This window comes from Microtus oregoni, unplaced genomic scaffold (assembly GCF_018167655.1).
Source record: "Microtus oregoni isolate MIOR12 unplaced genomic scaffold, Mior012 000004F_ref0000308, whole genome shotgun sequence".
Classification (NCBI taxonomy): Eukaryota; Metazoa; Chordata; class Mammalia; order Rodentia; family Cricetidae; genus Microtus; species Microtus oregoni.
In genome coordinates, this window is record NW_024543063.1 from 22,692,771 (window position 1) to 22,704,793 (window position 12,023).

The following is a 12,023-nucleotide window of genomic DNA, read 5'->3' on the forward strand; positions in this document are numbered from 1 at the left end:
TAAAAGATCAGGCTTCTAAACAAAATAAAACAGCAGGCACAAGAGGGGCCTTGTACCCCTACAATTACAGCAGGCCCAGCCATGGGAAAGGTAGAGAAAATGTCAGTGGATAAGGTGAGAGGAATGTCTCCCTTCTTATGCATGCACAGGGGTCTACCGAGGTCATTTATTGCCTCCGGAATTCTGTTTGTACATCAATAACATCCCTATATTCCTACCTAAGATTTATAATGGTGGTTCACAACTTCCTAATGCTGTAACCTTTTAATGCAGATCCTCATGTTATGGTAACTTCCAAAGAAAAAATTATTTTCAATGCTACTTCATAACTGTAATATTGCTACTGTTATAAATAATAATGTAAATAAATGTATGATATGTAGAATATCTAATATGCAACCCTGTGAAAGGACTGTCTGAACCCCCAAAGGAGTCATGACCCACAGGTTGAAAACCACTGACTTAGAAGAATACTGATTGAGATGTAAACTGTGGTGAACATGCACCTATTGGGACTCAGAGATGATCAACTCACCAACAGCTTTGGCAGTTGCTCAGGGCCACATCTCCACCTCTGGCCACATCTGGGAGGGTTTCTTCAGGTTGGTGCCCTTCTGTTTCTTCTAGGGAGCCACTTTGGGGAAGGATAGGTTCTTGTTCTCCAATGTCCTCTTCTTTATGATCTGTCTCTATCTGAATCAAAGGTACGTCTCTTGAGCAAAGCGGCTGCCTGGGGCTTTTGAGAACAACGGCATCGTGGCACGAAGAGGTTTCTTTTCTAGGATCAAAACCATCCAGTTTCTTACCAGGAGCTGTTTTGCTCAGAGATGACACTGGGGAATGATTGTTTTCAGTATCAGCATCCTTTCTCTGGTAATCAACCCACTCCTGTACCAGCAGAGCTGGCCCACTGTGTCCTCTGCTGGCAGCTACTCCGTTTGCACCCTTCTCTACTTTCAAAGAAGAGCCACTTGAAACAGGACCAGGACTGACACCTGCTGCCTCGCCATCATCCACAATAATTTTATTCTTTCTCATGAGAGCCTCAATGGAGGTGGCCCATGTTTCATGAATGAGCATGTTTGTGATCTGGTCAGTCCCACTTCTGCGATATAAGCAGGAGTCTGATTGGCAGAGACCAGATGAGGAAAACCTACTGACTGGCTGTACATTTAGCGAATCTTGAGGGCAGTTTTGGGCAAAGCCGTCTAAGGAGTTGGCTTTGACAGGTGCGTTTACAGTTAATCTGGAGCATGGGGACCTGCTGTCAGGCATAGATGACTGTCTGTAACACAGCGGGGAGCGGGCCGAAGGAGACAGCAAGCCTGTGGTCCAGTCATGGCTGCTTCGTCTGGAGGAGGTGCCATCTTTGCTTTCTTTGGCGATGTCCCTCAGCATGTACCTGTAGAACTCCTCAGTGATGCTCTCTGTGCTGGACTGTTTAGAGGGGCAGCTCGGCCTCACGTTGAGGTGGTCATTTTTCTGGCATGCCTGCTGCATTGCTGAGCTCAGAATACTGCTGGCATTTTTGCCAGCATAGTAATCCAGCAGTAACTCAAATCCCCTCCCCTCGTTTTCCATCTGTTTCACCATGAACCTGGAAAACTCCTCGGTGATGCTCTCACAGCTGGACTGTTTGGAGACTGAGCTGGCGCGGCTAACGGGCTGGCTTAAGGTACTCATTAAACCCATGCTATTAACGTAGACCCTGGCTTCAGAGTCCTCCTCAGGAATGCTTTCGCAGCTGGAGGCCTTCAGCCTGTTCCACCTATCACCTCCCAGGAACCGATTCCGGGAACAGCTCTGGGCTTGCCACACTCCATCCACCATGGAGAACTCTGTGAGGTTCATGATCTTGGCTGCCACTTCATTTGCGAACGTGCTGACGGAGTCTGTAGAGTCTTCAAGGTTCACGGACTCATCCATGACCCTGTTCATCAGCTTCTCTTTCAGCTCTGGATGCTCGTCTGTTTTCCTCTTGATTTCGCTGAGGCGAGGTGGTTTGTGCTTCCTCACAGTGCTTCCACCGCCTGAGTTCTCCTTCTTCCTCTTCAAGGATCGGCATGGTCCATTGGGCGCCACCAGAAGCTCGTTCCCTCTTTTCCAAGCACAAAACCATGGCTGTTTTCCATTGGAGTTGTCAAGGCAGATTGCAGCAATTTCGGTTGCCATGGAGACAACAGTTTCTGCCAATTCTTCGGCAAAGTCTGTGATGCAGTAGACCTCGGACTGCTTTGCCTGTAGTGTAGACTGAGCAGGGAACACCAGGTCATCCCCTAACAAGGATCGGTTAACTTGAACTTCGTTGTTTATGGAAGTGGCCCAGGTGTGTTTCTCTTGGGTGCTTAGAACAAGGCTGTCTTCAGTCTCCTGGGAGCCACCACAGCTCTCCACTGCTCTGGGTGACATTCCTGTTTCCGTAGAGGCTCTCTGTTCTTTGCCATCCAAACTGAGTGTGTAGTCAGGGTTCTTTGAGGCCTCTCCCATAAGCGTTTTCAGGTTTACTTCCTTGGGGGATGTTTTAGCAGCTGGACCAAGCATTCTGTGGCAGCATGAGAATTCAGATGGCAGCCTGGAGTTGTTGCAAAGCCCCGACCTTGCTCCACCCGTGCTTTGCTTCGGAGGTGCATCCTCAACAAGATCACCTCTGACAAGGCCAGTGCCATGCACATTGCTAAGAGAATGGTTGCCGGAACATGCTGAAGCTTTTGCCTCTGTTTGACCAGCAGCCTGATCAAATGACTGGCAACCTAAGGGTTCTGCCTCTGTCCACCTGAGGGTCTCTTCAGAAAGGCAAGTGGGATGGTCACTGGGTGTTACAACGTGACTCATCTTTTTGAACGTGAAGCAGATCACGTTGTGGAGAAGCTGGTTCACACTTTCCATTAAGGGGTCAAGAATTCCACGGGGATGTCTTTCATCAGTGGGGCGAGTTGTTAAGTGTGTCTGGTGAACCTCATCAATGCAATGCTTGAGGATGACGTTGGCCAGGGTCTGTGCCAGTTCATTCCTTTGGGTGTTCTCTTTGCTTAGGCTCTGGGTTCTGGAAGTGATTTCTACGACTCTCCTTTTCACAGAGTCCAGGAGGTCTCCAATGCTGCCGGACGCATCAGGTCGCGCTAAGACTAAAGCAGCCTCTCTGAGCAGAGCCTCTGCAATGGCTTCCTTCCCCAGCTCCGTGCTCCTCTCTGTCACTAAACTTTCAGCTGAGGATATTTCTTCAGAAGCCCCAGAGGTGGCCAAGACGTGACTTGGAGCAACAAAACATGTCACCTCTTCTCTTTCAGCCAGGCCGCAGACAGCAACAGCGCTTGCCACCTGAGTCATGCCGCACAGAGCTGACGGAAAGGAGTATTCAGTTAGAGACGGTTCCATGAGTACTTGTGGCACTTGAGTTTGTTGTACCCCACTGCCTCTCTGGGTATAGCTGGATATCAGGGATTCCTGTTCCATGGTGAGTCTTTCTGTGGCCTGCGGACTGGAAATGGTTCCAATGACCGTGGCTGCACAAGCCAGGGCAACTTCTAGGGCGCTCTGAGTGGATCTGCGGGAGCCTTCTCCAGAAGGGATGCCTGTGGTTTCAACAGAAACTTCCGTCTCAGGCCAGGAGACACTTGGCTCCAGCGCAGCGTCACTACCTTCTGGGCTCTGCACAATGACAATTTTGGGGAGCTCATCCCATGAACGAGGGACCACTGTATCTTTTGTACAACAGCCACTGGGAAGCAGAGCACTTCCCACAGAGAAACTAACCGAAGATTCCCCGGGGAGTGTCGGTTGCGCCTGAGACAATCTGATGAAGGCATCTTGCAGCACCGATTCTGCTAAGTTTGTAGCATACTCGCCCGTGGTGGCTTTTTCATTTTGAACAGGAGGAAGAGAATTTTGCAGGCCACCATGATCTCTGGGGTTGCTACCCTGCTCAATGACTGTTTCGCAGGAAGAAAGCCCCTCTTTCTTAACCATGGAGAGATAAGCATCCCGAGGGATAAACAGCATCTGAGATGTTTCTGTTTCTCCTTTGATGTTTTCTGGATACGCTTGGTTTGTGGCCAGCTGATTGGCCCCTGCCACTTCACTTTTCCCACGGAATGACCTGGCTGAAGGATTGACACTTTGCAAGGGTGTGTTCTCTGCTATGTTTTCCTTTGGCCCTTCTGTTTTCATGGGTGTACGGTGTTTTCTAGTTTGTTTTTCCCCTAAAGAACAATGCAACTTTTCCTTGTGGTAATCCCATCCTTCCTGAGTAGCTTCCTTTGGCTTTTTATTTTCCAACACATTAGCTGACACGTTTATAGTTTCGAAACCTAGTAAAGAGAAAATGAGGGAGGACCGTCATTACGTTTTGGATAGCAGATTCTAATGGGCCTAAACTAACAATTACTTTCTAAATTTACTTCCAGCTCTCCACCCCCTGTCTTTAGTACAGCACTGTGACTGTTGCCTCCTTTAAAGTAAATCTGATACAGATGTTGAATTTTGCTTTGCAGTGTGGCCTTATAACACTCCTTTAATGCGGGGATTGGGAGAGGAAAGATATATTTGGGAATGATGGCTTGCTGTCATTTCTCCTTGGGGAAGTGGCACAGGAAATTGCAGTGCAGGGAAGGGAGAGAGAAGGGGTGGGGACAAGGGGGCAAGAAGAAGAGTTTCATAGGAGCTTTGTTGCAAAGATTTGTACTAAGGAGTGCACAGGACCTGCCTCAGCAACAATGCAACACTTTATGCAATTTTCTTCTCTGGGGGTTGAGGTGGGAAAAGGGACCCTGAGTTTGCTAATGAGTCAGTAGACGTAAATGATGGCTGAGCACTTTCCTCCCTCTTTCCCTTCTTGTCTCACAAACACCACTAATTGTAAACACTTTTAGAAACCAAGGCTTAAAAGAGATCAGAGAGAAGTCTTAGGTATCAGAGTCTCAAAGTGAAATTCTGGGATACAAATCCAAGCCAGGCCAACTTGGTTTCTCTTGGTAATGCTGGCATTTCTGGAAGTTTCAGGGAAACTAACTTTCCTGTTCAGAAGAAACTTCTTGGCGGGTAGAAAGGTTTCCCTTTAGAGCACACAGATTTCCCTCAGCATCCCTAAGGCATCTTCTGGGAGCCAGCATGCATCCAGCCATTAAGCTGCCTTAAATACATTAGTCAGCATGTTCACCAGTGTTCTCTTTATATTGTTTGTTTCATTAAACCTGACCAAGTAGAGAGTGTGAGGCATCAGCTAAATTGACGTGGCCTGAAACTTTGCTGGACTCCCTCTGCCAATGCTGTGGGTCGGGGAACATGCTTGCTTTATCAGTAACGTCTTACCACTCCTGTGTTCCTCCGCCTCGATGTCCTCCTCCATGTGCTCAGAGGCGGTAAGGAAATCTTCCTCAATTGAAGACAGAGAACAGTTTGTGTCATCCTCCAGCTTCAAGACGCTGGTCTCCAGGTGGAGCTGGCGCTCCTGCACCACTTCGAGACCAATTAAGAACTTGTTGATCTCAAAGATGATGCAGTTGGTACTGTTTGGTCTGTTTCCTCTTGCACACTGGACCAAGCAGATATCAGGCAGCCAAGGGCACTGAAAGCAGACAGAAAAGAAGGCACTTTCTCCAAAACGGCAATAAAAGATGATCATGGGTGACCGTATTCTTTTTCCCAAGCTCTTCTGAGAAAAGGAGAAGGGCTCTTAAAAATATTGGAAATATCTTCAGAGCTCCTGCCAATAAACTGTTTTAAAAAAAGCATCATATGGCATTTTGGAACAGAGGGCATTTAGAAGAAAGCTTTCCTTAAAAGAAAACAATTATCTGTCTCATATAGCTGAGATTTCCCTCATCAAAGCAGAAAACCAAACTGTTCAAAATTGAATAGGGAAGGAAGATTTCATTCAACTTTATTGAAATAAGCAGAGTGAGAACAGAACCCAGGCCATCACTGGGAGGAAACAAAAGCAATGTGGATTTAAGGCCGGTTGTGTTTGCTAATTGGCTTTACACAAAAGAAAAGTAAAATGTTGTCTACTCGGGAGCCAGTGGCCTACAGATGGCAGTACCCCATTCTCTCCTAGAATGGGAGAGGGGAGCTGGTTTTAAGGCATGGTTCTCAGGTCCTTGGATAAAATACTATTTGGTCATAAAACTGGAGAGAGGTTTACAAAGAGAGTTACATGTCATATGGGGAAAAATCACAGTAATATGTTTCTTGGACTAAATGTTTAGGGGTAGGAAGTAGGCTAGGGCTTGGGTCAGGAAGCTTGGCTGAAAGCTTATAGAAGGGGTTCTTGGGCTTCTGGACTGCCTCTCTTGTTTAAATGGAGACCTTTTCTCAGAATATTGTTCTTTGTTATCTCTATAGTAGTCAATAAGGCCTCTGTTAGTGTTTTGGCTATGGAGTTAATCGTCCTTTCAACTATATGCAGGCTTCACTTTGGTGTTACTCTCTTGAAGGAGCCAACATAAAATATAAAGATGCTCACTAAGAGAGGTCTGATGATCTTTACAGCACAACACACATTCCTTTCCAGGCCAGTGACAAAGGGGCCTGAGTGATGGGCTCATGCCTCAGGTATGCTCAGAGTCATGGACCACCTGGTTGTTCTTCTGGATTCATATTCATTACTCATGCTCTTTCCATTAAAAGAGCAGCAAACGTTTCGTTTCTCCTGAACAGATACCCAGTAAACCAAAGCAACAACAACAAAAGATTGTGCACAGTTCTCTGTATGTGTGGGTGGAGGGTGTATATGTGTGTGTGTGTGTGTGTGTGTGTGTGTGTGTATGTATATATATTCATATATATATGCATATATTCACAGGAATGTCAGTGCTCTTGTGGAAGCTAGAGGTTGACATTGGGTGTAATTAATAATCTTCTGTCACTCCCCACCTCCACAGCTTTTGAGACATAGTCTCTCACTAAACTTGGACCTTTTCTTTTTGGCTAGATGGGTCAGTGAGTCTCCAGGACCTGCCCACTGCTATGGCCACACCTCCCAGCACTGAGATTATAGGTGTATCCTTGAAACACGTGTCCTTTACTTGAGTGCTGGGGATCTCAACAGAGGCCATCATGCCTCCACAACAAACACTCTACCACTGAGTTACTGCCCCAGCCCCCACAGTTTCACTTTTCATAATGTCAATAATATATAGATTTATAGCAGATTTCAGGGGAAATATCTCCAAACGGATACAAGAGTTAATGGACAGGGGAGAAATTCAATCCTTAAGTAGAATTAGAAATGTTTGGAAATAAATATTTGATGTCTGAATGGTCACTTTTCAAAAGAGATGTTTCAATCCGATGCTCATCTGTGGCTGGCAAATCGGGTATATTTCTGGGGAGCACAAGACCATGGAAAAGAATACAGGCATAAGAGATGTTTCAATCTGATGCTCATCTGTGGCTGGCAAATCGGGTCTAATGCTGGTTGTGGTTATTTCTGGGGAGCACAAGACCATGGAAAAGAATACAGGCATATAGACACCCATAAGCTGTTTCCAGAAGCAGTTTAGCGTTTTCTTATCTGTGTGTCATGTATCCACTTTTGGCTGAATATTGTAACTAGAGTCATTGTAGGAAAGATGATTTTAAAATAAAGAAGTCAATCATTTACAGAAGGGCTTGGGAGCTCCTAGTTTGCAGGGACAGAATTTCATTATGCACATTTGTGATCAGAACTGCTTTTTAAAGATGGTGGCACATAGCCTTGCCTTTAAAAGTGTGGGATGTGGACTTGATGTCTCAGCCTTTTCTGGATGCTCTTTTGCAATGCATAATTTCAGAATTCTACCCAGTTACACTAAATCATGCTCCACAAGAAATACCCAGTATTCACAGAAGGCTTCTGTGAAGTTTGAAAAGAAGAAAGGCTACACCTGGGCCTTTGCAAACTCATGCATGTGTGGCTAATCACATCCTTATCTCACAGGGAGGACAGCCACAGGAGTAGACAGGACTGTTGCATATGATAACATTCTCAGCATATCTGCTTCTGTACCCAAGTGTCTCGGTTAGCTCTTATTGTCAACTCAGTCTTGAGTCACAAAACTGGGAATAGGGACCCTCTCCCCAAGTTAACTTTACCTCAGTAAGACTGACCTGTGAGCACATTGGTGAGAGATCGTCTTGACCAATGACTGATGAGAGAGGATCTAGCATACTATGGGTGGCACCATCCCTAGGCAGGTGCACTTGGGCTATATAAGAAAGCTAAGAGTGTGAGACAGTGGGTAGCATTCCTCTGTGGTTTCTGCTTTAGCTCCTGCTCTACTGTCCCTCAATGATCGACTATTACCTAAATGTGTCAGCTAAAACCTTAACCCTATCCTCCATGATAGGTGGTGTTATTGTAGCACCAGAAATCAAACAGGAACAGAAAGTAATTAATTTTTCTAACATTTTATTTAACTACTGGCTATTGAAATGTTTTTGAAAGATGATGTAAGGGGGGTCTTCTGTTTTGTGTTGATTTCATTGGTTAATAAAGAAACTGCCTTGGCCATTTGATAGGCCAGCCCTTAGGTGGGTGGAGTAGACAAAAAAGAATTCTGGGAGGAAGAGGGAAGTGAGGCAATCGCCATGCCTCTCCTCTCTGGGGCAACCGCCATGGAGCCAGCCGCCAGGTCAGATATGCTGAATCTTTCCCTGATAAGCCACCACCTCGTGGTGCTACACAGATTATTAGAAATGGGTTAATCAAGATGTGAAAGTTAGCCAGAAGAGGCTAGATATAATGGGCCAGGCAGTATTTAAAAGAATACAATTGTGTGTTGTTATTTTGGGTGTAAAGCTAGCCATGCAGGAGCTGGGTAGGAACGCAGCCCACCGCTCCTTCTTCACAAAGAGAAGGGAGAAAGGAAAGACTGGAGAGAGCTTGGGGAGGTGGGAGGGTGGAGATGGAGGAAGGGCAGATATAGGAGCAGGGAAGAAGATATCTACATTAAGGGAGCCATTTTAGGGTTGGCAAGAGACTTGGCTCTAGAGGGGATCCCAGGTGTCCTTGGGGATGTCCCCAGCTAGGTCCTCGGGCAGCAGAGGAGAGGGTGCCTGAACTAGCCTTACCCCACTATCACACTGATGATTATCTCAAATATCACCATAGAATCTTCATCAGGTGACGGATGGAGATAGAGAGAGATACCCTCATCAGAGCAATGGACTGAGCTCCCGAGGTCCAGTTGAAGAGCAAAAGAGGGAGAAGATGAGCAAGGAAGTCAGGACAGCGAGGGGTTGGTCCACTGACTGAGACAGTGTGCCTGTTCTAATGGGAGCTCACCAAATCCAGCAAGACCGGGACTGAACAAACATGTGATCAAACCGGACTCTCTGAATGTGGCTGAAAATGGGGGCTGACTGAGAAGCCATTGATAAAGGCACTGGGACTTGTTTCTACTACATATATTGGCTTTTTGGGACCCTACTCTATTTGGATGCAAAGCTTCCCAGGCCTGGATGTAGGGGGGAGGGCCTTGGACTTCCCACAGGGCAGGATTCCCTGCCCCCTCTTAAAGAGGGAGGGGGCGGGAGGAGGGTGAGTGGGAGAGCAGGAGGGGAATAGGAGGAGGGGAGGAAGTGGAAATTTTTGAATGAAAAAAATTAACAAACAAACAAAAAAGAAATGTTTTTTGTTATTATTTTTCTTGAATGGCCACAGTACATGTTCATTAGTGGTTTGAGATGCATGCATGTGGACTGCTGGGTTTGTACTTATATATATTTAATAATACACATAGACAATAAGGTTCCACAAATAACTGTAAAGTAGCTTTATAGGAACAAAATGCTTAACTTGCTCATGACTGTAAACCCCGGTATGACCAAGCCATTAGTAAGTCATGAGTGTATTGTGAGGTCATCCCTAAAGATGACTTGTTCAGACTTCCCTGGCTAATTGAGCATACAGTTTAAGCCTGGCTCTACATCCTTACTTGTGATTTAGCAGACCACTGGTTTTAATGGGGGTAAACCAGACAGTCACAGAATATCTTTAATAAGTAGATACTTGCTATGATGGTTAAGATGAGGTTCCTTGCTGCTGATGCTCCCACTTTTCTGACCCACTAAAACAGGTGATGTGGTGTCTGTAAAATGAGATAGTAGCTGTGGGAGGCCTGGGAATCTGCCGAGAGGTGAAGAGATACAGATTAAGTGATGGAGAGACCGATAAAAAAGAAGTATGAGATCTAGAGACAGGCACTGATAGATTGTAGGGAAAAGGATGCACAAACTGTGAACACTTTGTTTGCTCTTTGGCATGGAATTTTTACCAGATGGGGCTCAAGCTCCTGGCCTCTAGTGGTCCTCCCACCTCAGCATCTCAGATAATGGAGACTCTAGAGTGTCCTGCAACCATGGTGTACTTCGAACATTCTTTACTATGTTATATTTAATAAAGTATTGGTAACTTTACTCTCACCTATTCCATGGGACATTTTTACTCCTTTGGTGACCATAATTTACCCACTTTGTCCTCATACTCTGTGAGGTAGAATTTTTCTGCTTCATTTACTGTGTGAGAAATCCACAGGAAGCTCATCTCTATATCCAGGGGTGAATCTTGGCCTGGCCAGGCTGAACAGTACATTTCGCAAATGAGAGTGACGGGTTAAGAAATGAATATATAACACATGAGAACCAAAAGAACTCAATGAGACATTTGAGAACAAGCTGGAATGGTAGTTGTAGTCAACTTGAACTCAAAAGGGTAATGTCTCCTGTGTCTGATAAACAGGACCTACAGGGAAAGCAGGAAGGAGGCTCTAGGAAAAATCTATGTCCTGTTCAACATGAATCAAGTCCCTTCATCTTTTCTACTCCCTGTGTTTGCTTAGTTACATGAAACCATACATACTCTATGTTCTTAATTCTACTTTCAGTCATGGTTTTTCTGTTTCCAGTCCATCTAGTTATGTTTAATTAAGAATACTAAATAAGGTCATTCAAAATATTCCAAGTTCAGTTTAAGGCTAGGCCCAATTAACATCAGTATCAACTTTCATGGATACAGAGAAGAAAATTGGTACCTCCCGATTTTAATACTTGAAATTGCTCATGTTAGCTACAGCTGAGCACATCAGTAAAAAATAATCTAGTCTTATAAAGATGATAGGAATAAAGTTTTCAATTGTTGTATATTTAAAGTCATAGAAAATAATTTATGTAGAATTCATGGAAAATTTATAGTTAAAAAGCATTGTTATTAGCTTCAGAATTAAGAATATAGGATTACCAAGCAACGAAGTTTTCCTATTCATTGATTCATTTATCACATTGTTTGAAAAGTGATTATTAAAATGTTTCAATTTTAATATAAAGCAACTCATATTTTAGAGGATACCTGAGAGAAAAAAAATAGTTTCAATTTTTTTTATAGGATGTTGGGTTTCTTAGAATTTTGCTCTATGTTTTCTAACAAAACTAAAATTCATTTTGAATAAAAGGTACTTTGTACAAATTTCATTTCTCAAGTTGATGTTCCCAAGTAGAAATTAATTCATTCTCCTTTGTAGATAGATAAATTCAGGCTGAGAAATACCCAAATCCTTCAGGGTCAAATCTCAACTCTTGGTTGTTCAGAAAGATTGTTTCTCTTGGCTGACAAGATGTAAATTATTGTATATTATGGGATTCTTGTTTTATTAGTGAAAATGATTGCACTAATGTGCAGATAGATATGTTGTCAGGCCAAGGGCTGGTAAATAGTGCTTGCTCTCCACTTAAGTTTTGACTTCCAGAACTAGTTAGAGTTTACTTTATGATATTAAGGAACTTTTTCCTAGAAAAATCCTTTAAGTAGGGAGCAGATCATTCCTGGACATAGAGGCAGAGGAAATACAGGCCTGTAAGCACTGCAAAAATACTTTCAAACTTCAGACTTGAAATTTTTTCTGATCATTATTGTTTTGCTCAATATAAAGGACACTTAAAACTTAGAGCCATTTCTCGATACCCACCCTCCAGAAATCCAGATAATGAAAAGTATTATTATATTGATGTTTCAGTCAGAAAATTCAAACAGATTAGACAGAGATCTGCCC

At 44.2% G+C, this 12,023-nt stretch overlaps 1 protein-coding gene across 4 annotated transcripts in view; it reads right to left on the reverse strand.

Moving 5' to 3' along the window:
• LOC121447007 (SPHK1 interactor, AKAP domain containing) overlaps positions 1 to 12,023 on the reverse strand; it is a 153,963-nt gene that overhangs the window by 26,384 nt on the left and 115,556 nt on the right. For all 4 annotated transcript variants that reach the window (XM_041649980.1, XM_041649982.1, XM_041649981.1 and 1 more), the window contains 2 exons: positions 5,308 to 5,563; positions 536 to 4,307 (listed from right to left, as the gene is read on the reverse strand). In XM_041649980.1, coding sequence (XP_041505914.1) covers positions 536 to 4,307; positions 5,308 to 5,563 — 4,028 coding nt within the window. The remainder of the gene's footprint in view (positions 1 to 535; positions 4,308 to 5,307; positions 5,564 to 12,023) is intronic.